This window comes from Streptopelia decaocto, assembly GCF_964273445.1.
Source record: "Streptopelia decaocto genome assembly, chromosome: 3".
NCBI lineage: Eukaryota > Metazoa > Chordata > Aves > Columbiformes > Columbidae > Streptopelia > Streptopelia decaocto.
In genome coordinates this window covers 87766908-87794199 of record NC_138656.1, presented here as the reverse complement: position 1 = coordinate 87794199, position 27292 = coordinate 87766908, and the positions used below count along the sequence as shown (strand labels likewise).

Here is a 27292-nt window from a genome sequence, read left to right as displayed (position 1 = left end):
TTTTTTAAGTTTCCACTTGTCAGTGTATGTACAATCAGCTAGGTGGTTTGTGTTTTAAAATATACCATCTGAAAACGTATTTTAAGTTTCTATGTATTCAGATTCATATGACAAGGCTGTGGAATGAATGGTGTAGAAACTGTTGATTTAAGGCAAAAAGAAAATCAACTAGTAGGTGTTAGCAATCCTGATTACTTTTATCTTGAATGTGAGGTATCTAAAGATGTGAAGGAGAGTGAAAATAGGTTTTTGGAATATCTTGGATTTGGACAGGAGTGGTAGTGTTCACCAAAATTGTACTGCAGGAAATGTCATTTTTAACACGTAGTGCTCCTGGCTGAATCATGATGATGTTCTAAGAATAAACTTTTTCTCACTATTCAGTCTATTTCTTTTATTCTTCTTTGTAACTCAACTTTTTAATTCCAGATTCCTAGAAAGTCTAAACTGGCCGTTCACAGAAATATCAGAGATGATGAAGGCTTTATTATCCGACATTTTGCAGGAGCAGTATGCTATGAGACGGTAATTTTACTTATGCAAAACTATTTTTTTGTTATGCTTTGTAGTACCTTTATATTTTTCAGTGTATATAGGTTAAATACAATTTTCTTTCATCAGAAGAGACATTCAGAAGTTGATTTGGCTTAGCTTTGAAACTAATTTTGGGAATGTGTGACAGGATTGACAGTTTCTTTAAACTTCTCAGATTACGGACTGTTTTAGTGACATATTTTGTGTAAGAGTTTATTACAAGTTTATAGATAATGGTGTCAATATTAAATAGGTTGATTGATGTTCTGCTGCAAATCTTACATCAAGAGATGTTTGCATCCTGGGGAGAGGAATGCACTACATGATCTAAAAGTAGTGTTAGACTGAAGAGCAGTTTTTTCAGGAGCATGTTTATCCTCATATGCAATCACTGTTCATGTTATATTAAAAATCACATTTTATGCTTTTTGTTTTCCGTTTCTACTGGCAAGAGTCATTCATATAAGAATACAAAACACTTGTACTTTTTTTTATTCATAGTACAAAAATTTCGAAGCATGTAAAGCCACTATTTAAAATGTATTTTTTTTAAATAAAGAGTGTAGGATAAACACAAGATCTATAATGCTTTTTGTTCTGGTCTGTAAATCCAGTGTGTAAGAGGGAAGCTAATTCCAAAGATTTTTTTCTTCTTTTTGGCATTTGAAAATGTGTGCTTTAAGGGCTTGTTCTTAATTACTTCAAAATACTCCAGGAATGATAATGATTGCTGTGCTGTTTTGAAGTAGGCACATTCTGTAGCTCATTTTACAAATAAGAAAATTGAAGTCTGTGAGTTACCTACCTTTTTTTTCTGAGGTCATTGAGTGAGTCAATACCAAAACAATAAATAAAGTTGGAACACCTTTGTTCCAAGTGCTGTATGTTTAACTATGTACTTCATAACGATACATTAATAATATTTCAGGGTGTTTTCAGGAACAGAGGTGCCGGAGATGAGTGTATAAGTTCTGCTGTCAAAGCTAGTCAGATATGACGTAGTTTTGGCCCAGAAGGTATGCTAATGTGCCTGACTTAATTTATGCCCTCTCTCAGAGGGACTTGCTTAGCTTGGGCCTTAAAACTTTTGGACTGTAACTGCCTTATACCTCACGTGTTACATGCTTCTCTTCCTTACTCACTTGTGGCAGTTCTCACAACCTGATTTGTGTTGAGAACACTCATCTGGCTGCATTCATATTCCAGTCTTGTGTTTTCGTAGTCCAGGGGAATTTTGGAGGACTGTGTTTGTCTTTTGATTCTCATCACCATTAAATCCCCTTACGGGATATCTGGCAAATTAATATTTTCTTTGAATTAGTCTTGATCTCTTCTGTTCATAAACATCAAAGTCACTGTTAAAGTTGCACCAAAAGCAATAGAGAATTTTGTTAGTGTGTGACTGGATACTAGTGTCCTGATCTCTGAATTTCAGTTGTTCTTAACTTGTAAAAGTTAGTGAGCCAGTTTAAATAAACCAGAGAGGTAATGTTTGTAGGAAGGGACAATATCTTTTATTAAATCAACTGTTCTTATGCAGTCATAGTACTACTAAAATAACCATTTTTAATTTCATTTTCCAAACTCTGTAGATGCACCAATTAAAGTGTGCTTGTTAACTCCCATTTCACAACAGATCTTAAGTGATATTACAAGCAAGTGAAGAATTAAGCTTCTCAGAACTCCCAAGTAATGATGTGCTAAGTGCTAGAAATGGAAAGAAGGAGGATAATCATTGACAAAAACACAATGAATCTCTTAAAAGGCACTAAACCTTACCTTGGGTTTCATGATTCCAGCATCCTTCAAATTTAAGATCTTTTCTCTGTCTTTAATGTTTTGTGTGTCCAGTTGAAAAGTTGTTTGAAATAATGTATGAATATTTACCCCACGTATTCTTGCCGATTTCTTATTTAAGTATATAGCATTGTTTAATTTTTTTTAAGACTTAAGTAACTGGGGCAGTATAACTGTACTGTACTGTTATTTTTTGGGTTATCTTTTCAGATGCAATTTGTGGAAAAAAACAATGATGCTTTGCACATGTCCCTTGAATCTCTTATATGTGAATCCAAGGACAAGTTTGTTCGACAGCTGTTTGAATCTAACACTAACAACAACAAGGATCCCAAACAAAAAGCTGGGAAACTTAATTTCATCAGTGTGGGAAACAAATTCAAGGTAACATGATGCAGAAAACAATCTTATCTTCCTGTAATAGATGCCACTTTTAAGTTATCTGAAATAAGTAGAACCTAAGGTTGGGAGAACTAGTGGTAACTTGAGATTCATACAAAGAAAATAGTTTTAAATAGATATTTTTTTCTATCAAATTATAAGAAACCACTATATTCAAGCTATGTGCTATGCATCTCTGTCAAAAAAGATGTTTCATAATAGTCCTTACAGAGATTATACAGTAATTTTAAAGTCAGAATTTTGCAAAATATGGACATTACTCAAAGACATTACTCAAAATGTTTCAAATCTTTAAAGTTTGGATTCTGTGGACTTTAGGGGTTCTAAATATGATGAAAAGTGTTCTTCCATCTGGTCCTCATTGCGCATTCTAGAAGATGTATCAATTAGCTACAGCTCACCATTCTCAAAATTCAATACCTAACCTAACCACTGTTTTTCCTCTTCTAGAATATATAGTCATGGCTCTCACAGAAAGATGTTAATTGCGCTGAGTGTTTGCTTTCTCAATACCTGAATCTGATGCTTCTCCTCATTTTCTCCTTTCTTCTGCTTCTTGTAAAGCTGACCTTCAAACCTTGTCTTCTCCAAATGTTTTCTGCATCCTTTTCTCATTCAACAGTTTTATTTTAGCTGGACTATTCCAGCTCAGGATGGCTAGAAAGAGAACTATAGGGGAATTAAGAGATGAAAAGCAGGCACAACCGTGGGCTGCAGGTAAATTTTTCACTCTCATGGATTTATTGTTGGTAGAGCTGCTGCAGTTTCAGCAAGAGCTCTTCTCAACGCATCTGGGCCAGATCCAATGAAGGATTTGCATGCCTTTCAAGTCAAGTGCTGCAACATTTTTGGTATGCTGCCTTACCTAGGGCACCTAAAACTCCACATCATGTTCCTAACTAGACTCCTCATGCAGTCCCTGGGGAAAGCAGGTATCTTAGACAATGAAAAACCTTATTGTAGAGTGGGATGCTGCCAATAGCAGAAGAGTTTCTGCATCTCTGCTCCATGTCAAGGTTAAGTGCTGAATCAGCACTGCAGGATAAATTCCTTCTTCTGTAATCGTATCTTGTGACTGGTGTTTAGAACTGTTCTCTAAAAATGCAGAGGCTAAAGAACAGGAAGGATATGGTAGCAGCACTTGCTTTTTGTATAGCAACAGTATTCTGCCTCAGGTCCTATTCAGTGTTTTACATCTACTGTATTTCCCGTAGCACAAAGCTATCGGTCAGTCTGGCAAAGGGGATTCTCCTTATGCCCTTCTGGAGATGGGTTCTTATGTAGCCAGAAATAAAATTTTGATGGGGCCAGGAAGAGTATTAGGCAGAGGCTGACTTGTAAGATAGTGGTTTGAGTATTTAACTGGGCATTGGGCAGCCTGCTCTCTTGAGTTTTGATCTGACAATTATTTCCTCCTCCTTCTTGTTATATAAAGGTTGTAAAATTAAACTGTAGCATTGGTTTAGTATAAAGAGCATGATCACAAGGCAGACTGAAAAATCAAATTACATACAGATAAGTAATCTGCTCAGCAATCACCTGCAACCATGAGTCTGTTGCAGGTGAAGCTAGGATCCCTTGTTTTTATAACTGCATTTTACAAATGAAACCAACTGTTCTATCTTTGAGATAATTTCCACTTTCTTCCACCTGGGTTCTCAATTCCTCTTTGATTCAGCACCTCACATCCAGTGGATGGGGACATGTGAATGATACCATTGCCCAAGGAGGGCCGAAGTAAAGAGGAGGCATTTTTTAAGTTAAGCAGCAATTGAGTGGGGAACTTTTTGGATTGCCTTTTGGGCTTTAGTTATGTTCTAGGTGCAGAGGTGAACACCAAAGTCCTCTTTGGATCTGGCCCATTAATCTATAATTCTTTCAGTGTTTTCAAGTTTCATGGCATTTTGAATGTACGTGTTACTTTCAGTAATTCATTTAGTGTTACTTTCCCAGACACAACATGTGCTGCTGATGAACACTAATAGCCTTGAAAATTTCACTTCAGATGACATCAAAATAAGTTCTGTTATCTTAGTAGAAATTTTGTCTCTTTAAGAATAGTAATTCTTAGTGCTTCGGTGTGTAAGTCAGTCTCAAATTCTTCTTATTACATCAATTATTAAATTGTGGTGTAGGGACTTCTCTTTATAAGGTCCTTCACACAACCCTTCCTTATAAGTAATTAAATTTTTTTTCACATAAACCAGTGGAGGAAATAATGATTACTTAGTTCACCAGATCTACTCAAGAATCTTTGGGATAATTTTACCTTAATACAGTAATGATGGATTAAATTGTCATAATTCAGAGAGCAGTAGTTTTAGCAACATGTTTTATTCATAGGATCATTTCCTTAGTGAAATTTATCTGGCTTATTTCTTGTCAAATCACAAACTATAAGGAAGGGGTGTTTTGCCTCTAGTGGAAACTTACTTTATTGATGAAAATTAGGCTGTCCCCTCCAAAATTAAGCATTTCTAACTCAAGAAAACCTAAAGATTATATTCAAGTAGATGTAAAGGGTATGTGTAAATGGGAACTGAGCAGGAGGTTATTAGTGTTTGTCATGCCTCTTGTGGCATTCCTTCTCTCTTTCTAACCATATCCATGATTAGTTAAAAAAAAAGTATCCACTGGAAGGACAACTGGCATCTGCAGGTGACACATATTGCCCATACAAATCTGGTTTCTTGGATTCAAGGTAACTGAAAAAATCTGATTCAAAAAAATCAGTGAAAAGTCAGTTCCTTTCAGTTTTGAGGAATATGTTAGGACATACAGGATTTTGTCTTACTTCAGCCTGTATGCTTAATGCTTGCTAGTAAACTAGAAAGGCTGGCGCAGCACTGATCTATGTGGTAAAACAGACACATCTGTAAAGTGAAAGTGTAACTGTTTTCCTCAGGTGGTTCTGGAATATTTGAAGTCCCTACCAATTACATTCAGTAGCAACTGTACCTCGTTCTTCCTCATAGCACTAAGTCTCTGGTGATCCTGTAGACTTGCCTCCATATAATCATAGGACTGTGGTCTTTTCTCATCACTGTGTGTTTAAATCCAGCCTCAGTAAATATGATTTTAAAATTATAGTCTGTTCTCATCAACAGAGAATTAAAAATTTGGAAATTTGGAATTAAAAATAGATTATGCAGGTTCATTCACTGAAATGTTAACTTATCTTCAGAAAAACCCCAAGAAATATGTTAAAAATTTAGTATACAAATACATGCTTGTTATAGATTAAATTTGGGCTTTGATGGATTTTCAGCAATAATTAAAAAAGAATACACTGATCAGTCTCATTTTCTTTATCATTTTATTACGTAGCCATTATTTCATTTATTTTCCCAAATGGACTTGCATTTTTTTGATAACTATGTTGTAGTAAGTAACTAATCCATACAGTGCTGTTGTGCAATTAAACACAAGCTATTTCCTTAGGACCATTCATGCACACTTGCATGATTTTGTCTGTTAAAATTTGTGAACATTTGATTTATCAGTTCTGTTTGATTTACTAACAATAATCATGCATGCAGTAATGCTATACCACTATTCTGTGTGTATGTTTCTGTAGTTGTCATGGTGAGACTCTTAAATATCTGTTTTCTTTTACAGACTCAGTTAAATTTGCTTCTTGAGAAGCTTCACAGCACTGTAAGTATATATACAGATGCAGGTTCCTAGTTTTCTGATGTAAGTCATAATTGATTATCTCAACAATATGATTACAATAAATATGATAAATAATTGCTTTAGAGTTTGCAGTTATATGGCACTTCCAAAATGGCTTGCTGTGCAAGTGATGATTGTTGAGTTACTTTAAAAAAAACCCTTACCCCCTTACCCACTGGTTATCATGATGACTAATTTGCAGAAGATTTAGATGATTTAGATATGGTTTTAGAAGTAAGGTGGATCATTATTATTAATTTCTGTTTTCAGATTCCGTAAAGCCTTTAAAATGGTTTATATCACTTTTGTGATAGGCTGTAAATGCACAGGTGGTCAAAGAACCTGATTCCTCTAATGAGTATTTGCTAATTTAGCTGATGCAATTTGAGATTTTCTGAAATTCTCTTATGTAGTTCAACATACCAGCTTTTTTTAGAACTTGTATTTGTAAGGACACATTCTTGTTTTTCTTACCTTCATATTCTAACCGATTCTAGATATCAGAAGGAAAAATGTGGGAAACAAATGGGGCAGGTGCTGCAGTGTAGCCAAAATAAAGATTTTACTGCACTCATGAGGCTGGTCTGAAAGAAGGATGTTCTCTTTCACACAGAACACCCTGGAACTGAGATCCAGTTCTGGATGAAAGTATGTGCCAGGCTTGCACTTCAGCTAACCCATGACTGAGGGCGTGTTGTTAGTATATTGCTCCCTTGGCAGATCTCTCTCACTCTGTTCTGGAAAAAGAGAGAAGGCACTGCAAACTAGGAGTAATATTATGTTTTCTCACTCCCACCTGTTGTAGGAAGGTCTGAATAACTGTCTGGTGTTTTGCAAAAATGTCATCCTTAATGAATGTGAAGTGCTCAGACAAAGCAGTGGTTTGAAACTGTAGAGACAGCACACATGGCGATAAGAGGGGAGCAGACTGGAACAACATAGGGGAAGGGGGAGCAAAGCTATGAGCCAGAAGAAACTGTAAAAGTTAGAAGAAAGAAAGGTTGAGTTCATCTGGCATGATTCCAGTGTCAGGAACCTGGTAGCTTGCTCATTGATGTGAACTCTGGAGGACTGAGACATTTAGGTGATATGACTGTGGAAGATGAGGCTAGTAGAATTCAGACTTCTAAATCATAATTAGTTTGTACTAATGTTAAGAAGGACAGTTGAGTGAAAAGGCCAAAGTTAGAGGATCCAATTAATAGCTTGAGCATTGAGATCAGTTACATCAATACAAGGGCTAGAGTGCGAAACTGATATACAAGATAAAAAGAATGTCAGCATTTTTCTATTAGAATACTATTATTTTGTATCTTTTTTTTTTTCCACTCATAATTCTTAAATGACTAACTGTTATTTCAGGAGGTTTAAAAATGTCTAAATTCTGCTAATTTCTTACTTTGCTAATAGGGATCTAGCTTTATTCGCTGTATCAAACCTAATTTAAAGATGACAAATCACCATTTTGAAGGAGGACAGATCCTGTCTCAGCTTCAGTGTTCAGGTAATGTATGCCTCTGATCTTTTTCCCTCTGTTTATTATTTTGTGGGTTATAGATTTACCTAAGTTTGAAATATGTGAGATGAAAGCAATATTTCCTCGCTTGAACTGTTGCTTTCTAGAAGGTAGCTTATTTATGCCTTATGAACAATTATTTATATTCTTAGTAACTTAGCTCTTGTTTTAGTCAACAGAACCCTAGAAATAATTTTTCTGAACATCCATAAGGTCTCTTCTTAGCAAGAAGAGTTCATGTAATTTCTGTTGACTGTTTTCCGTTGATTATAATGAGTTCAGGCACCAGCTACATATATAAAAAGCCATGTAGCCATAGATTGGTACATAAACTTAGATTTCCTGACCTGGAGCTGAATCCCATCTCTTTGTGTTGTCCACAGTGTTAATAGGGCAGCAGTTCAGTCCTGAACAATAGAATTCCTTTGAAATACTGTGGCAATTGAAGTGTCAGAAAATCCTATGTGCATTTAGAGATGGTCAATAGGAGCTGAGATATCTAATAATTGAAACATACCTTTTTGCTTTGGTTTTGTAGATACTATGGTGGAATTGAATCATCTTGTTTTACTTTTTCAAAATTTCTTCATACCACTGTTTCAATTTTACAGCTTTATTTTAAAGAATAAATAGTAGCAGTTTTGCTCGTGCCCCACTGAACAGTGGGAGGAATTGCTTGCTTTGGAATTAGAGTACTGGTATTGTCATTCTTCATGGCATGTTTTTTCATCAAAGAACTTCAATTTTTTTTCCCTTTTCTGTATTTTAATACTCTCAGTAGATAGTGCTTATTTGTTTCTCTTTTTGAAGTCAAAGATATTTCTGGGTTCTGGAGCTGATGTTTTGACAAGTCCATGTTTAACATGTCATATTACTCTCACAAAAGCTTAACAGCTTTTCAGCAATTAAAATTCCATTAACATCATTAGTAGTAGGTCTCTTCAGGTTAACAGCATTTAGCATGTCAGAGAGGAAAAAATAACAAATTACCTCCCCTCCTGCAACTATTGCCATGTTTTACAGTAGTCTTACAAACTGACTCTTCTGTATGTGCTTATATTCGCAACAGTAAATGAAGCTTAATCTAGTAAAACAAAGGTACAATATGTAATGTAAAAAGAGCAAGATGTAAAAAAAAGAAACTGTAAACAAATCAAATTCCCTTTGAAAGCAAATATGCAAAAGATGAAGTTTAAAGACAGCAACCACAAGTTAAGGGCTAACTTAATAACTTTTATGTAAAATCTGTTTACAGGGTTATGTAAAGCAGCAGACAAAAACTGGCACAGCCTGTGCTGCTTGAACTAACTTGAGCCTTTTATTGACTTTGTGTCTGTGCTTTACTGACCTCCTAGTTGCACTCGAAATGTAGTCACAGTATTTGGGACATTAAAATGACATCTTAGTAGTTGATACCTAGTACCGCAAGTACACTACATGTTTTAACACTGCATATGTATTTGGCGCTGCATCTGTACCACATCACAAAAATCATTGACATGATAAAAATAAAAGCCTGACCAGGAATTGTTGCTGCTTGTGATTTGGTTGGTTTTGGTTTGGTTTGGGGTTTTTGTGGGTTTTCTTTTGTTTGTTTGTTTTGTTGCTGTTGGGTTCTCCCTCCTTCCCCAAGTGAAAATGTAAAGTCTGCTGAAATGAAAAAAATAATTAGAAGAAATATAAGAAAAATGATCTTCTGCATGAGTGGGTGTTACTTACCTCTCAAATAGGGAGAAAATTGTATGGGCCATTCTCATTTGTTCAGTATTAACTTTTTGTGAATGAGAGACTGGATCAAGTCCCAGCTAAACTTTGTGGTTTAGTCTCTGACCAATGTCATTGAGACTTCCATCATAAACTCCTGGTTATGATAAAAATCACAGCTTCATTTGCATTTTACTGGTATCAACTTCTGTGCATATGATTCTATGTATCTAGGAATGGTGTCTGTTCTGGATTTGATGCAAGGTGGTTTCCCTTCACGAGCTTCATTTCATGAACTGTATAATATGTACAAGAAATACTTGCCTGAAAAATTGGCTCGACTGGATCCTAGGCTTTTTTGCAAGGTAAGAAAGAAATTAATTATTCTTCTGCATCATCCAGGACAGAAAATGTATTGTGGGGATTTTTTGTGGGTTTGGAACTTTTTTGTTTGTTTGGGTTTGGGTTTGGTGTGGTGGTTTTTTTTTTTTTTTTTTGGTTGTTTGGGGTTTTTCTTGAAGGAGGCAGAATTATAATCCTAACTGTTTTCTTTGTTTCAGGCACTATTTAAAGCCTTGGGACTGAATGAAAATGATTACAAATTTGGGCTAACCAAGGTGTTTTTTCGACCTGGCAAGGTAATGTTTCTCTTGGAGTTCGTGAATGTGAACCTTAGAATAATTTCAGTTGGCAGGGACCTCTGAGGGTGACATTGTTTAACACATGACTAAAAGTGTGGCCAACTTAAATAACATTGCCCAGGGTTTTTTGTAAATACTGTTCACTTTCTGTGAAAAAAATCAGTATTAATTAGTTTCATAGTCTTGTCGCTGATGCTGCTATATTCCTAATGCAATGTTTGTATTCTCAGATGTTCTACCAGTCACTTGAGACTTATGTTAACTATTACAAAGAACAAGTTAGAGCAAAGAAAAAATACTTTCTGCTGAAATCGTTTTATAACTGAAATATCTTTCTGAGATTCTGAGCATTGCTGCTACTATGCAAAGAAGATGAAGTGGGGAGCTGTTGTGACAGAAAAGAAGATTATCACAGTTTCAGCAAAATGTTCCTACTGTCTTAATTACCAAAAAACAGAAGTGTAGGATTTTCAGAAAAGGTTGCCTTTAGTTGAATTCTTATACAAAGGTTAAAAATTGAGAAGTGCTTTCAGCGCTCTGTTTTTCCCCAGATACAGAATTGGAGGTGTCTTGTAGTTGTAGAAGGTCAAAGTGTTTAGGCTGTAGAGAAACAAATAATTTTAAAAAAATGTTGGCAATAATATTTCTAGTGATTAATAAATGATTTGATTATTCAAAATGCAAAGTGTTGCACATCAGTTAAACAACCAAACTGAAAACCTGGGTAGTCATTTCTGTCAGACGTACCTGCTCACTTAAATTAATTGAAATCTGATATAATGATGACATACAGTTTGCAGTAAAAATATTTTGGTTTTAACCTAACATGCTCTTAAATAATAATGTCAAACAGTCTCTGTTTTTCTGATTTGTAAAACATTGTGAGTTTTTTGTTTGTTTTTTATTTTAGTTTGCAGAGTTTGATCAGATAATGAAGTCTGATCCAGATCATTTAGCAGAGCTAGTTAAACGAGTGAATCGCTGGCTTATCTGCAGTCGTTGGAAAAAAGTTCAATGGTGTTCTCTCTCAGTGATCAAATGTATGTATTTAATGTTTTATTAAATCAAAATATTTGTTAAAAATATAGTGGAACTGGCTGTCCAGAGAAGCTGTTGATGCCCCATCCCTGGCGGTGTTCAAGGCCAGGTTGGACAGGGCTTTGAGCAACCTAGTTTAGTGGAAGGTGTCCCTGCCCAGGGCAGGGGGTTGGAACTAGATGGTCTTTAAGGTCCCTTCCAACCCAAACATGTATGGCAGACATTTACATACTAAGGTCTGAGTAATTGCTTTCAAGGTTGTTGATATTTTTTTATTTAATGCTTTATGTTAAGGGGGGCATAGAGCAGAGGTTTTTCAAAGTGGGACATACAGCCCACCACTAGTGTCTTATGTCCAGTCTGCTTGGGTGCTCACTGAAGCCTGGGTAAACACTTGCACAGAAATAAAGAGCTGTCGTGGGTTTTGTGGGGGAGAGACTTCCACATCAGCAGGGAAGAACAGGAGTTCAGCTCTCAACCGACAACATGTGTTACGGGACCAACATCCCCGCCCCAGCAACTACTGCTGATCGGGACGTAAGAGCCCATCAGTATAGATAGGTAGTTTCTAAGTACTTGACCTGCCCAATTTGCTGTGCAGAGTGGGAATGAAGTGGTGTAGGACAGAGTTGTGTTAAATTGTATAAACCACTAAGACTCAGTATCTTCTGTGTGTTTACAGTGAAAAATAAGATAAAATATCGAGCCGGTGCCTGCATTAAAATACAAAAGACTGTTCGTATGTGGCTTTGCAAGAGAAAGCACAAACCACGGTAAGAGGATATTCCTTGGTTGAGAAAAATGGATTTTTAATAATATTTTCGTGTGAATGTAAAGTGGAGATTTACTACGCTTAACTGAATATATCTAAAGTGATGCTAAGTATGACTGAAAGACACTTTGAGAGGTGCCGTGTTCCTCCTCTCTTTCCCAAGGATGAATAGATTAAATCTGAACTTTTCCTAAGAGAAGTTTGTTTAGCTCTTTGTTCATAAAATCCTTCAGTGATAGCCTAGTTATTAGAAATCCTTAGTTAAGTCTCTCTAAATGAAATTTAAGCTCATTAATTCTTCTCTTTACCCATTCACACCTTCCTTTATAGCCCCGCTTTATTTTTTATCTTGCAAACAATTGTGTGTTCTGTCTATCTTGTCTCCTCTTGAAATTAAGTAATTCTGTTAGTCTGCATGGAATAGTGATGGAAAAACCACTTCAGTCATTAAGCTCTCCTGACACCATTTTGTTCTTTGATAGATGTCCAACTCTCTGTTCTTTAGTAGTAAGGTTCTTACAAAATGTTTTCTTTTACATCCTTTGATAGTTATGTTTCATTTTGTACCTTGGCATTTCTGACCATGTCCCTATATTTTTAAGCTGTTCTGTACTCATCTTTAATGATTCAATTTCGTTTCTACTGAATCTCATTTCAGTGATTTTTTTTCTAGTAAGACTGTCTCTGCAGAGTCATAACTTGTACCTGTGGCCTCCAGTATTGTTTCTTTAAAAAAACTCCCAACTTTTCCTGGACTCTTCCCTTGACTTTTTTTTTTTCCCCTTGTGGAGCCTAGTGACTGTATTGCCGGCTCTGTAGTTAAATTTTATCTGATTCACTCCCATTATTGGTCTCTGAGTAAGTGGCACATCTCAACCTTTATCCACTTCAGTCAGAATCCTCTAGTGGATAATACTTTGTTATTGGAAGAAAAAAACCCAATACATAAATTCTGAAAATAAAAATGTATTTTCCCATTTTGAGTCACTGTCTGCTAAGCAGTTTTAATTATTTTTTTTTGCAAAAGACATCATTGCTTAGTTACTTCTTGTGATAATATTTGAATTCCAAAAAAAGGGGTGAGTTTTATCAGAGTGTATAACTTGTCTCCCTTATCTACCTCTTTAAAGTGAGTGATTAGTGGTAGTTTTAAAAGTGTCACCTTGTAAAAACACCTTAAGATACAAATAAACTGTCTTACCTTCACAGCATTGATGGCCTGATAAAAGTGCGTACGCTGAAAAAGAGACTTGATAAATTTAATGAAGTAGTAAGTGCTCTGAAGGAGGGGAAGTCAGAGACAAGCAAGCAGGTCAAGGAGCTGGAATCTTCTATTGATGCTTCAATGACCAAAATCAAGGTATGCTAATAATCAGAGAAATAGTTTTTTATTACTGGAATCTTCAAAAGTCTTAATCTAAAGTAGAAGGCCAATGTATTTTTCTTAACAGAAAAGACATTTTAATATAGAGGTCTTAATATTCAGAGGCACTGGGTAAATCCAGTTTAAATTATATGTGAATGTAACTGAAGTGAATCCTGAAACTAGGTGCATACATCCTGACTTAAGTATTATTGTGTTTCAAAATTGGCACTGGAGAATTTAAAGCAAAAATTCATGTTGATATTGTGAGGCAAGTGTTGTTAATAATTTGCTTGTTGTTTTTATATTGGAATAATGCATCTTAGCAATGTTTTAAATTAATCAGGGCTGAAACTTAGAAGCATGTATCACAGAGTGAAGAGTTTTATATTCCAGTTACAAGTTTTTTCAGACTTGGTGGTAAAGAGAATTCAGCTTGCTGATTATGATTCAGGGTCTATAGTTCTCAGTTTTTTTACCACATGAGCACACAGACAAAATAAAAGCACGCTGGGATTTGTTACTGTTAGAAAAAAATTGATGTGTTGATTTTTTGTTTCTTGCAATGTTATAACTTTCCTAATGTATCATATTAAGATTTTTCTATCTAAAACCGTGTTTGAAAAGATGACAAGTTAACCTGTCATCTTATAGTTCTCTTTTCTAATAAGAATAAGACAACTTGGTTATCATTATGATACACCTTCAGTAAAGGTCAGCAAACAGTATGTAACACGGTTTTATTAGTATACATCAACATGAATTGCAAAATTAAATTGGAGCTATCAGTGAGATTTGAAAACATGTAACAAAGGCTATTGTTTTAAGTATTTTCAAGTTGTTGTTTATTCGTAATACCTTTTTAAAAATATTAGTCACAGCATAGCATGATGCAATATTTTTTCTAAGCACTGGCACGCATAGTAAGCAAAAATCTTCTGTGCTATGACATAAAAGGCAGAGCTGTAAATAACCACTGTAGAAGCCAAGTACACAAGACAAAATGCACATAGGAGGCCCTTAGTTTGGTAAGAATTAATTTCTGTTGCTTAAAACTGCAGGGTTTAAAAGATGAAGGCATGCATTCAAGAAAAGCCATATTTACTTTCATTGATAAAACGGGGATTCTTTATATGATTTTAAATGAAAGAGGAGAGTAATGGATCCCCAGGATTTTAGGAAGGAAAGGAAGGATGTGCTTAAGCTTCCCCACCCTGAAGTGTGTACGTAATTTAATTATACTGCTCAATTCTCTCATGTCACTTACTATTTTTTCAATATACACTTTTTAGAAGGGAAGTACAAATGTAGAAGAAAATAATCCCTTCTTATTTTGTTTCACAGACCACTATAATGACTAGGGAACAGATACAGAAAGAATATGATGCTCTAGTCAGAAGCTCAGAGCAACTTCTGAGTGCACTGCAAAAGAAGAAACAGCAAGAGGAGGAAGCAGAGAGGCTACGACGCATCCAGGAAGAAATGGAAAAGGAAAGAAAGAGACGTGAAGAGGAAGAACAGCAACGAAGGAAGGAAGAAGAAGAAAGACGTCTGTGAGTCTCGAATGCCTGTTACAGAATGGGAAACAAATAGGAAAAGCACTTTAATGAAGTTGTTTTTAGTACTCCTATGCTTAAAGAGAGTCACTTGCATTGTACTTCTGGTGTGCTATGCAGCATTAAAATGTTCCCTTTTCCGGTGATTTGTCAGATAAGAACAGAGTATGGAAGAAATTATATGATGCAGCTGGAAATACAGGTGGACTTGAAAGGTTCCTTGACTTTACGTGTAGTGTCCTGTCACAAGGACTGTACTGACTTCTGGATTGCCATTCAATTTTATGGAAGATGCTTATATATCTCATGTTCATTTGCATTGTAATAACATGTTTTCATTCCTTCTCCTCTTTTTTTTAATAGGAAATCTGAGATTGAGGCAAAGAGAAAACAGGAAGAGGAAGAAAGGAAAAAGAGGGAAGAGGAAGAAAAGCGTATGCAGGTAATGTTTTAGCTGTGTGTAGGTTTTGTGGGTTTTTGGGAGGTTTTTTTTTTTGGTTGTTTTTTGTTGTTGTTGGGTTTTTAAAAATCTTTTTCATGGCTTACGTTCCCCACTGAGTTTTAACAGCTTCATTTTATAAATGCATATCTCGGAGTCATTCAGCAGTGTTGCACATTCAGACTATGTCCTGTACCAGCTTAACTGTAAACACTTTGAGAATATTGGTAATAATAAGAGGCTACAGAACTGTCTCTAATAGCCCCTTTGACTACATTCAGGTAGAATAAATACACGCAGTTCAAGCCCTACCCCTCCACTCCTCCCCCTTGATTCTTGACACTTGTTGCTGATCCCATCGTGAATTCTCACTCTGAGGTGTGTTTGGCCCCTACACTCCTGTTTTCCTGTTGTGTTGGAGATCACCTGGGTAACCTGGGAGAGCAGACTCAGAGAAAAACCTTCTGTGTAGAGGCAGTTATAGCAAGTGCAGGGCAGTGGTCACTGATGTTTACACACTCTCTTAAGCCCTATCCATGATTAATAAGAGGCAGATTTTTTCTTCTGTATCTTATTATCCCTGGAGTTAGCCTAGCACTGCTTATCCTTCTAGCCTCTGCATGCACTCTTCTATCACCTCACCTTTGTTCCTGACAACAAGTTGCTGGAACTAACACAGAAATTATAGCCTAACTTTGATAAAAAATGAATCCTTGCTATGTTATTGGGTCTGTCACCTGTATCAGAATAATAAGCACTACCAGCTTGCAGAAGTTAAACATAAGAAGGGTAAGCTGCTATTTGGCTAGTGTCTAAATCATTGCTTGCAGACCATTGCAGATGTGCCTAGTGTTTTGTGAGAAATTCATAGGATAAATTTCCATTCAGGGACAGTTTAAATGGATTAAAATTGGTCCACTGAGGAAGCAAGATGGACTGTTGCCAGAAGGTTTAAAAACTTGGTCTGCCAGCGCTGTGAGCAACTCTAGGGATTGTCTTTATTTATGTTTCTTTGTTTCTAAGATGTGAATATCTGCAATGCAGAATGTAATTTAAACTTTTACTTAGAAACACTGCATTTGGCTACAAAGCAGATACGTAATCCAGTAGGGTATTTCTTACTTCTACATACAGTTAATTACTCATTATCTCTCCTTCTGGTGGTTGTTGCTATCACCTAATCTAAAATGGGATTCATAGGGTAAAGTCACTGGTCTTACTGTGCTGCTTTAGTGCTGCAAATTCACGATGATGAGTGGGAAGTGACTTTGTCTCCTTTGTTGACTTTTGGGCACCAAGACAGGCACTTGGCATATGGGATTTTCAGAAGTAGAAATTGGATGGTCACATTTTACTTACTGTGTGTGCAAGACTCTTTGTTAAATAATGATGGAACTAGAATTACAGTTTTGCTCTGCAGAGGCAATGTATCTGTATTGCTTCTGCATTGCAGTAAGTGGGAATTTTACTATTTGCTTTAATTCAAAGACACGTCCACAGAGGATTCCAGTGTTTGTCTCACTCCCTTTTCAAAATGAACCACAGACCTTATATGCAGAGCAATACCTATAGCAAAGTCCTCTAATGCCAAGCGTGGAGTATTGTGTTAGGGCTGTGGAGGAATAATCGTATTGCTCTCTACCATCTGAGTTTTAATGATTCTAAAAACTTTCAAATCTAATTTTCGTAATAGTTAACAAAAAGCTTCATGTACTTTTAAAATAAGGAATAACTGATTGGCACTTCAGTTTGAATAGGTAATACAAGTGATGGACACCACTTTGGTTTGATAAAGTATATGAAAACCAAGATGCAATCTGTAGTTGTTTTGTTTTCCTTGGGTCAAACTAAATACTGATGCTGTTACTTTTTCAGTTCTGTAAATATTGCATGTTTCGAAAGCTATAAATATACTACTATTTTCTAATCATTTGCTTTTTTAGCATTTTGGTTTTGACTGGATGAGGTTAAAGGTGTGTTTTTATAAAACAGGCTGAAATTGAGGCTCAGCTAGCTAGAGAACGAGAAGAGGAAACCCAGCACCAAGCAGTTCTTGAACAGGAACGTCGTGATCGTGAACTTGCAATGAGAATTGCCCAGAGTGAGGCAGAACTCATCAGTGATGAAGCCCAACTTGATGTAGGATTGCGCAGGTATGGCCTTAAGTATTTAAATTTATCTTTGTTTTTTCTTCTTCCTATCCTGATTCCTTTGAGAGGACTATGCTCTTGTTGGTTTTATGTATTTTTCTGTTATTTAAATGGACCCTTTAAGTCAGTGTATTGGAATATTTTTCAAATTAACTTGTGAAATTTATTAGAAATAGATTGCTTTTCCTTAAAGACACTGACCATTTTGTGTCTTGCTGCATTCAGGTCTCTTTCTCTTTTTGATTTCTGGCAAGGATGGCAACTAATTTAAATTACTATTTCTATGACTCATTTAAACTAGTGAATGGAATTTCTTCAGTGATAAGTAGTAATAAAGTACCCTTTCCGGTACTTGGTGGTTCCAGTAGTGTAGTGTGAATTTGCCTGTGTCTTCTTTAACAAAAAGCCCTCTTCGAATGCAGAAATAGTAGTTATTTCTGTGGACTGACTGGTAAGGCTTTTTTTAATGTGGAATTAATATATTGGACATAGATGGGTTTGAACATTAAATGTTGTCTTAAACATTTCTGGTTTGTTTTGTTCGAACTTTTTGATGTGTCACAAGAAGTGCTTGGCTTTTGGTACACAGATCCACACTGCCTGAAAAGCAGAATCTCTTCGGTTCCAGTAAAAATGGTACTTATTTGTCAAATTACATAAAGGCACCTATGATCGTGTCAGTGGTGACATCATTAGTGCTAGTCTACTCTATTTCTTGTTGGAAGAAGGGGTGTAAGAAAATCCTAACTGTTTCCATGGAATTTCAAGCTCCCAGATGTGTTCTCTTTGCTACTCAAATTTACATAGATGTATACTTTTTTTTTTTGATACCTATATGCTTACGTGAGATAGCTAACCTTTTCTTTTTTGTCATGTACAATACTGATTTTTAGATACTCCCACTAAAATTATTGTGGTTTTGCCCTCAGTTATATAATAGCTGCCATATTTTCTCAGATGAGACTTTAACATGCTCAGTTGGATGTCCAAGTGTTTCACAAACAGCATTCTGGAGATTTTTATACTTTCCCTATTTGGATATTGGTGCAATAGTTTGAAGGTAACCCAAAGTCACTCTGCTGTTGCCACCTGGCAAATGTCTCTTAAATATGAAAGCTCATGGGTGGTCCTGGTATTTGTCTTCTTTGTGTAATCCTGGAATGGATGATGAACTAACCATCCTGATAGTTAAAACTTCCAGTTTCTCTCAGCTGTGTAGCTAGCAGGAGGAGAATGAAGTCTCTTTTCTGAATGGTTCAAAAGTGTAGAGAGGTCTGAGCAAGTTAACTTAGCGATGTAAGTCCTTTCTTAAACAATATAATACATAGATCTGGAAAAAGTAGTGGATTTTTCTGCTTATGCGAGATTTATTTTTATCTCATTAGCAAAGTTTTTTTCTTTCTGCTTCTGCAGACTACAACAAAGAGTTTTAAGCATGTCCAAAATTACCTTTGATTTTAAAAACAAACAAAAACCTTCCCCAGAGCCCAGTATCTTCTACTGAAATCCAAGGGTAGATTTCCATGTAACTGCAGGAATCAGCTTAAATGTAGAAACTGTGGAAATTCCTCTCTGCAATGAAAGGTTTCTATCGATTTGAACAAATCTTGTAACTTAATAATTTAAACAGAAATTCTCAGGACTTACTTTAATTGATATCAGTAAAAATATTACTAAAGTCTAAGGAAGCTATATTCTGCCACCTTCTGGATTGGAGACGTGCATATTACCATAAGATACGCTGAAATCACTGTGACTTTTAAGTATGCATATTTCCTTTTTCTGTTAATTTTTGATGTAGTAAGATGATAAAGTGTGTATCACTCCATACTGAATTAATGCAGTATACTGGTTGTACAGGTTTTTCACACAATTTTGTAAAAAATCATTTCATGCTACCACATTGACATGAATAGAAGGTGATTTTTATGTGCCATGTCGAAGGAACTTATTTTTAAGGAACACGTGATATGTACACATTATCACATTTGAAAATGAGTAGTCTTTATTTTTTTCCTCCCCAATACCTTGCTGCAGTCTCCATTATTTTCGCAGATACTTAAAGGTTCGTAAGTAGTAGTAGTTTCTTTAAGAAGTGTGCTTGTTTGTTCCTGCCAAAGAAGAAAAGATGTTTCTTCTGACAGTAGATCCAGCTTTTTTATTTGTGCTTATTCTGTCCTGGGTATTCTGGACCTCCCTGACCTTCATGCAATTTTATTACTCATCTGCAATTTGAAAGCATGCGTAATGAGGCATATACTGCACCTAGAGGTAAATTAGCAGAACTGCTTAGCACTCAAGTAAAAAATGAGTTAAATAATAGATGTCTGTTTTCAGCTGTGCAATATTTTTAATTTATGTGGCTTATGGAAACATACAGTACAGCATATAGCACCAAAACAAGCTATTCTCACTTAAGGTGAGACTTAAGGGCAACAAAGATGATTAAGGGAGTGGAGCATCTCCCTTATGAAGAAAGGCTGAGGGAGCTGGGTCTCTTTAGTTTGGAGAAGAGGAGACTGGGGGGTGACCTTATTAATGCTTATAAATATATAAAGGGTGAGTGCCACCAGGATGGAGCCAGGCTCTTCTTGGTGGCAAACAATGATGGGACAAGGGGTAATGGGATCAAGCTGGAACACAAGAAGTTCCACTTAAATTTGAGAAAAAACTTCTTCTCAGTGAGGGTGACGGAGCACTGGAACAGGCTGCCCAGGTTGGTTGTGGAGTCTCCTTCTCTGGAGTCATTCAAAACCCGCCTGGACATGTTCCTGTGTGACCTCACCTAGGCGTTCCTGCTCCAGCAGGGGGATTGGACTAGATGATCTTTTGAGGTCCCTTCCAATCCCAAACATCCTGTGATACTGTGATACTGTGAAGGTGGTGTGAGTACATCTGTTCTGTGTGTTGTGTTGGAACAATCCAAGTAAGTTCTAATTTGTAGTGTATTCAATGCTCCAGGTGTGCACGTGTGGGTCTTCAGTGTGGCAGCTGGACTCAGTGTCTTTTTACAGCTTGAATGAAAAAGCTAATCTGACCTGTTCCCAGAGTAGCTACATGAGGATTACTCTTACTTCTTGTGATATGCTTCTGCAGGCAAAGAATGTATCAGCAACATGTCTCAATATCTTTGATTTTGAAAGTTGGGGGCAGGGGGAAAGTGTGGGGGAAGCTTTTTCTTGTATGTTTTCTTGTATGTTTTCTTGTATGTTCCAGATTATCTTAATTTAACTTTTTAATAATATAACACTCATGGCTGAATGAGAATGATGAAGAAAAAAGGTCTATATAATTCTGTTTCTCAGTTGTAAAAAAACATAAAAACCCCATAAGATAGTAGATAAGATGTGAGAGAGCAGGAATACTATGCGCCGCCTTTTCCCACTTCAGATTATTAGAAAGCTAACTAGGAAGTAGTCTATCTAACATAAATATCTTCTATTTGCAGAGCCAATGGAACAAAGCTGCAAATGACTGCGTATGGCATTTTTTTCCATTTGAATGCTCTAATAGAAAAAAAGTAACACTAACTCCAAAGAAATTTGTATTGTCCTCTTATTTACTAATACCCCATAATAATCTTTATTAGCGTGCACCTGCAAACTGTTAATCAGTTTGTAATACCTTACATCGACTACTTTGCTTATGTCTAATAAGCAAGTTAATAATCTAATATACCTAATAATATCTATTTAAAGATGATTATATAATTAATGTAAACTTTTTCCCATACCATCATTTTTTCACTGCCCTGTGTGATTATTGCTCTTTACAGAATCAGGACTGTACATACACATATATATATATTAGAGTGGAAATTATTTAAAATAAGTAGACTTTTTTTGTGCACTTGCATGAGCTTCAGTGTGATTGGCAAAAGACTATCAGAGTTGTAAAGGCTGTTTCTATATTGTGTTTGGTTTATGCTTATTTATCAATTTTCTTATAGGGAACAAATGGCCAGAGAAATATCAGAAATATTGTCTAGGTAGGTGAGAAGATAACATCAAATGAATCAAAAGTTTTATGAAAAGAAATCACACATTAAATGGGTTGAATTTTTATGGAATGGAAAATAATGGAATCTGGCATTTTAAAGTGTTAAGCAGATAAGTAAATTATTTATTTCAGATAAATTTCCTTTATCAACACCTTTTTTCAGTAATTATTTTTCTGCTATTTTAATTTATTATATTAAAAAAAATAGTTCACATATGCTGGTATTTTGTTCAATTTTTATAATGTTCCTCCAGCTTTATTCTCTTTTCACCTCTCTTAATAATATAAAACAAGGCTCCACATCTTTCGGAGGAGTATTTCTACAGATTCAACACAGAGTTAATGAAGTTGTTTAATGTTAATGTAACTGTTAGTGCTTTTAATAAGAAAATATTCTAATTATAATTCCCTTCAAATAAAAGCAGTTTTGAAAATTACCGTGTGAAAAGCATGTTAACACCCTTCTTAAGATACCTGAACGAAGTCCCCTCTGAGAATTCTTGAACACTAATTCAAGGTTTTATGCCCAGTGCAGGAAGAAAGGAGAATACAGGTTTATATCTGAATACAATTCTTCTGGTACAGTCTCCTACTGGTTTGTGTTAGGATACTAATTCTCTGTTGAAAGAAATTGTATTAGTGTCGTCCATATCAATGAATAATTCAAAAGTGTTTTATGCAACTTGAGGACAGAAATAACCTTTTGACATTCATTTTCTGAGGCTTACATGAGAAGCGAAATTGTTTAGAGATTTTAAAAGTGAATCTGTTGTTAAACAAGCTCCTATGCTGTGTGTTTGTAGTCTGAAGATGATTGGTCTCATGTGGTTGAGTTTTCTACAGTTGCAGCACTGATAATTGGGAAAGCAGCTGTTAACTAAATTTGTTTCTTGTAGTAACGTTTTAAGAATAGCAGTAAACAATGTTGTGTGTAATTAAGTTAGCATGTGAATTTAGATGACTACGTTGTATTGCATGTAGTGGTGTAGTTCCAGTGACAGTGGCCAATTCTTAATGTGCAAAAAAAAATCACAGAACTTTGGGACAAAATCAGAGGCTCTGTATTTTGGTTGGATTCAAAATGCAGTACTTCTCACTGCAGGCTTGTTTAGCTAATATTTTTTTTCACTTTTCATATACTGGAAACTTTTGACTTCGGACTGATCTTTTAACTCTGAAAGTACTGTTTGTGATACATAACTTTGTCAGACAGAGCAGTGAAAACCCATTGTCAAGTATGATGCTCTTCTCACTGCCAGACTGTTACACTTGAAGTCATGCAGAAAACAAGAGAGTGATCTGCGGAGTGCAGGGCAGTACTGTAATGGAAAGGCTAAGCCATTCAATGGGATTAGCGTTCTTAAAGATTACTAGTTTAACCAAAGATCTTACAGGCTAGTTCTGCTGCTCTAAATTGTGTAGTGAACTCTTAGAGTGATGGGTGGTGTTGCTAAATAAGGAAAATCCTTAGGATTTGCCAAATGAGGTCCAAGAAGGTTACACACCAGGCAGCGGAAATTACATGTAGCAGCAATCCTTTAATGTCCTACAGGTATGCCAATGATAAGAAAATACTACAATAGATATTTGGAAGGAGACTGTCTAGTGATTTGTTTAACAGTTATGAGTAGTGCAAAAGGTGAGGAAAAGTTCCTGTCCCTAAGCTATGTAGTAATGAAAAGTCAAAGAGGTAATTCTTTATTTTGGACTTCTCATATACCAAAACTGGAAGCTGTGTGTTGACTCAGATTAGTAGTATGAGTAGGCATAATTAAGCTGATGCTGCAATAAACAGTAAGATTCTGTCGTTTTAATTACATTTCAAGAGATGGTTCAGTTGCTGTTAAGAGGAAGATTTGGTTAAATAGTTTATTTTTATTCTATGAAACCTAGTGATAAAGAAATGCAGTTTACTTTTGTTTTCAGAACTGCTGCATCTACCTAGAGAAATTTTTCACAAAAATGCATTTATAATGTATTAACTATGAAGAGAAAATAACACGAAACTTTATAGAGTTGTGTGAGAGCTTTATGGAAAAGTACGCTTTAAAATAACATTTACTGGATTACAGATACTTTAATGATGTAACAGTCCCACAAACGTTGCTGCACAGACTTTAGCTGAAAAGGCCTGGTTTCTTCTGTTTTTTCTCTTGTGAATTTTTTAATGTGACATACTGCATGAAGTATTTTGCTGCCCTGTTAAAGATCCAGCTTCTTCTGAACAAATCCTCTCAGATCCTGAAAGATAATTCAGTTTGCCTCATGTTCTTAGTCATGGGCATTAGCAGAGATTGGTAAAATCATGTGTCTGTTCTTGAATTCCTTAGTGTTTAAAAAGTATTCTGATCATCACAGAATTTTGCAGTGTTTTGAATTTAGTTTATATCCAAATAATCCATGGGAAGTTTGCTGCTCCTGCGGGGGAGTTCTTCTACTTCTTATCTATACCATTTCTAAGGGGAAAAAAAGTTGTTTTTTTTTCAGGTTTGTCTTTTTACATATACATGTAATGTTTGTCACATGGATCACCGTATACACACTACTAAAGGTGATGGAGATTTTAGTAATAATTTCTCACTTGCATTTGCTGTTGACTTAATTACATACTAACCTACATGACAAATACCTTTTGCCTTTGCAAAACACTGTTTCTGGATTAGTCTTTTTATGCTGGTCAGCCTTTCTTCTGAGAGTGGTCTTTTTTTCCTTGGTACCTCTTAATGATTTTTTTTCCCCTCTCCAGAATAAATATTGCTGTTCTCAGAGAACTATTATACAATTAATATACAATTAACATAGAGTTAATTTGATTTCTTCTCTCAAATTAGGCTTTTCTCAAAGCCATGTCATATTTTCTCTAGTCTTGGAACAAGGATTTTGCCCTAATCCTGTTCTAAACAGCAGAGGAAGTGCCTTTTCTCCCTTCTCCTTGTCTACTTCAGAAATATTTTTCCTCATCTGTTTTTCAAACGGAACCAAAAATGGATATGGCCACTCTGTTGTCTGTATTCTGTGTCTTGAGTGGTGCCAGGGAAAACGTACATCAGTGCAGGGTGTGGTGCATGTGAATAGAATATACATCTTTTCATACATAAGAACTAACTTGTGAATTCCTTTTAAACTCCAGGCAACTGATAGATTATTATGTGGTTTTAGACATAAAAGATGCTTTCACTTTTTCATAATCATTTGAACATCTTGAAAATAAAATGGTACTTTGCCTTTGAGTTCAGCCCTTCTGCTGCGGATTTCCATTGTAATAAGTGTGTTGCAGTGTTGATTGTGGGATCTCTTCCTCATGTTGTAACAATTCCTGTTTCATACATGAAAAAAATACATATTTTAAAATAATTGTAGGGGTCCTGCTGTTCAAGCCACAAAAGCTGCTGCTGGTACTAAGAAGCATGATCTCAGTAAGTGGAAATATGCAGAGCTTCGTGATACAATCAATACATCCTGTGGTAAGTTGTTTGTTTTTTGATTTGAGAAAGAAGTGTAGTTCCTGTGACAAAGATAAAAACTTGCTCATTAATTTATTCAGAATTGAATGAATGTCAAATGAATTTTTAAAAGTTCTGTTACCCCAGTGAAAACAGCAAACTAAGCTGTTTCCATATTGAGGAAACTGAATTTCCTTTGTTACCTCTTTTACTGATTATATATGTATGATGTTAAGCTTCTTGGGCCATAAAATACATATTATAATTTTGTAATTAAATTGTCTCAGTTTTGTGTATTTTCACAAAGGGAATAATAGTAATTATGTTTTAACTAGAGTTTGTGAGTTCTAAGAAATTTTTCCCTATCTCTTCTTGCTGTCACGAAAGCAAATATGTCGTGTAAAGGACAGTGTAAAATATTTGCTCTCTTAGATGTTCTGATTATTCTTTAATTTTCAAACTGTGTAACTTCATTTGGGTAGCTCACAGTTGTGACATTAACTGCTTTCCCCCCAATGTTACGAAGATAGAAACGGATAAGAATTATTATTACTGTCTCTTAGTGGTTCTGATTGAAACTAATTGGCTAATTTCTGATTTAAGATAACTCTGAATTTCTACCTGGATGTAGAAATTGGAAACAAACCATTTTCTCTATTCATATTTAAAACCTAAAATTAACTCCAAATTCTGTGTTTCTATTGGTTTTGTATAAGCAAGACTGGAGCAATGTTTTCAGCTGAATAGATGGTACAGTAATACAAGCTACTAATTTATGTTATCCATAGTAAAGCCAGCTTGGATACTCTTAGGTGACTAATGAAAAATCCTTGCAATCATTCAGTCTCTTAGTGTTATGAAATTCAAGAAAATTAAAATATATTTAATAAAGTGGAAAAAGAATCTAGATCTGAGTAGTAAAATTGCTGGTTTTCTTCAGTTGCAGAAATAAAGTTCAGCAGTAAAATTTTATTTGTTTCTGTATGACTATTGGCTTGTGATAATGTCAACAGTCAAATTTAGTAGAGTGAAAATTTTATTTGTAGCGTTTTGCTGTTCCAAATCACACAGTGAAACAGCTACTTTGAGGACTGCTGTTCCTCTAAAGGAGAAAAGATATATAGCATTCCAAGGGACTTTCTGGGCAATAAAATCCAGGCCCTGTTGCTGCAAAGAATGAGAGTTTAGTATATTATATGATAACAGATCGATGTTACAACCTGATCTAAAATTATGTACCTATCAGTACAGAAAAGCATTTCATAAAGAATTGTTCTGATTTTTCTCACTTCTCCCTTCCTTCCCCCTTTTTGGAGACAGATATTGAACTGTTGGCAGCTTGCAGAGAAGAGTTTCACAGAAGGCTAAAGGTGTATCATGCCTGGAAATCCAAGAATAAGAAACGCAATGCAGAAACAGAACAACGAGCTCCCAAATCAGTTACAGACTATGGTGAGGACAGATGATTTTGGGTTTAAAATATTTTTTGTGACAATATTCTAAAGAAAATGTTTCTAGAATGCATTTTGGTTTGTTAGGTTGAAGGGAAATTCTTAGGTTTTTTGAAGAGTATTTTTATATCAATTTAAGGTAAATATTTGGAAGATATTACAACCGACAAATACTTGGCAGAAAGTTGAATACTTTCAGGTGACCCAGATACGTGTACTGAGCAGCTCTCCCTCCTGAAAACCTTTTGTCATACCAGCTCACATATGTTAACAGTTCTTGATTTGGTGTTGCAGTTGCTGGTGTTTTTGCTAAATATTCATTGCTGTATTACTTAAGATAATTTTCCATTTATGAAACTGTGATTTGCATTTTGAGACTTCTGAAACTCTTTTTTTTAAGTTGTTTCATACTAGTTCTAACCTCTGTAGTTAGAAACGTTGCTTTCTGAGAGTAGTTACTTACAGTTCAGCACAGAGAATTATACCTAGGGTTAGAATAGAGAGTCTGAAAACAGTTCCTGAGTTCTCCTATCAGAGAATTGTATAGGATTTTCTGGTGTTATAAAACACAAGAGTGGAAGGAATCATGCTCTCTTAAGTAAATTACATTTGGGGTCCAGAGAAAACAAAAAGTGTTGATGATAAGGCTTTTTTTCTCATGCTTTTATCCTTTCTTAAGATATAAATATATAAACATAGATGTAGATGCTTTTTAAAGGTGCTATTTGTGTCCTCATTTACATTACCATAAACCATACATATTTCAGCTTACATTCTCTTTTTTAAATTCTGAGTGTTGATATTGCAATTTT

The 27292-nt window shown here is 35.4% G+C and overlaps 1 protein-coding gene across 3 annotated transcripts in view; it reads left to right on the top strand.

Moving 5' to 3' along the window:
* The window catches only part of MYO6 (myosin VI), a 119173-nt gene that overhangs the window by 77783 nt on the left and 14098 nt on the right, over positions 1–27292 (top strand). For 2 of the 3 annotated variants that reach the window (XM_082047895.1, XM_082047897.1), the window contains 16 exons: positions 430–525; positions 2542–2715; positions 6352–6390; positions 7819–7912; positions 9863–9993; positions 10189–10266; positions 11180–11309; positions 11990–12080; positions 13289–13439; positions 14787–14995; positions 15362–15440; positions 17430–17590; positions 21036–21065; positions 21537–21575; positions 24947–25050; positions 26350–26481. In XM_082047895.1, coding sequence (XP_081904021.1) covers positions 430–525; positions 2542–2715; positions 6352–6390; positions 7819–7912; positions 9863–9993; positions 10189–10266; positions 11180–11309; positions 11990–12080; positions 13289–13439; positions 14787–14995; positions 15362–15440; positions 17430–17590; positions 21036–21065; positions 21537–21575; positions 24947–25050; positions 26350–26481 — 1738 coding nt within the window. The remainder of the gene's footprint in view (positions 1–429; positions 526–2541; positions 2716–6351; positions 6391–7818; positions 7913–9862; positions 9994–10188; positions 10267–11179; positions 11310–11989; positions 12081–13288; positions 13440–14786; positions 14996–15361; positions 15441–17429; positions 17591–21035; positions 21066–21536; positions 21576–24946; positions 25051–26349; positions 26482–27292) is intronic. The other variant, XM_082047896.1, reaches the window with a different exon arrangement.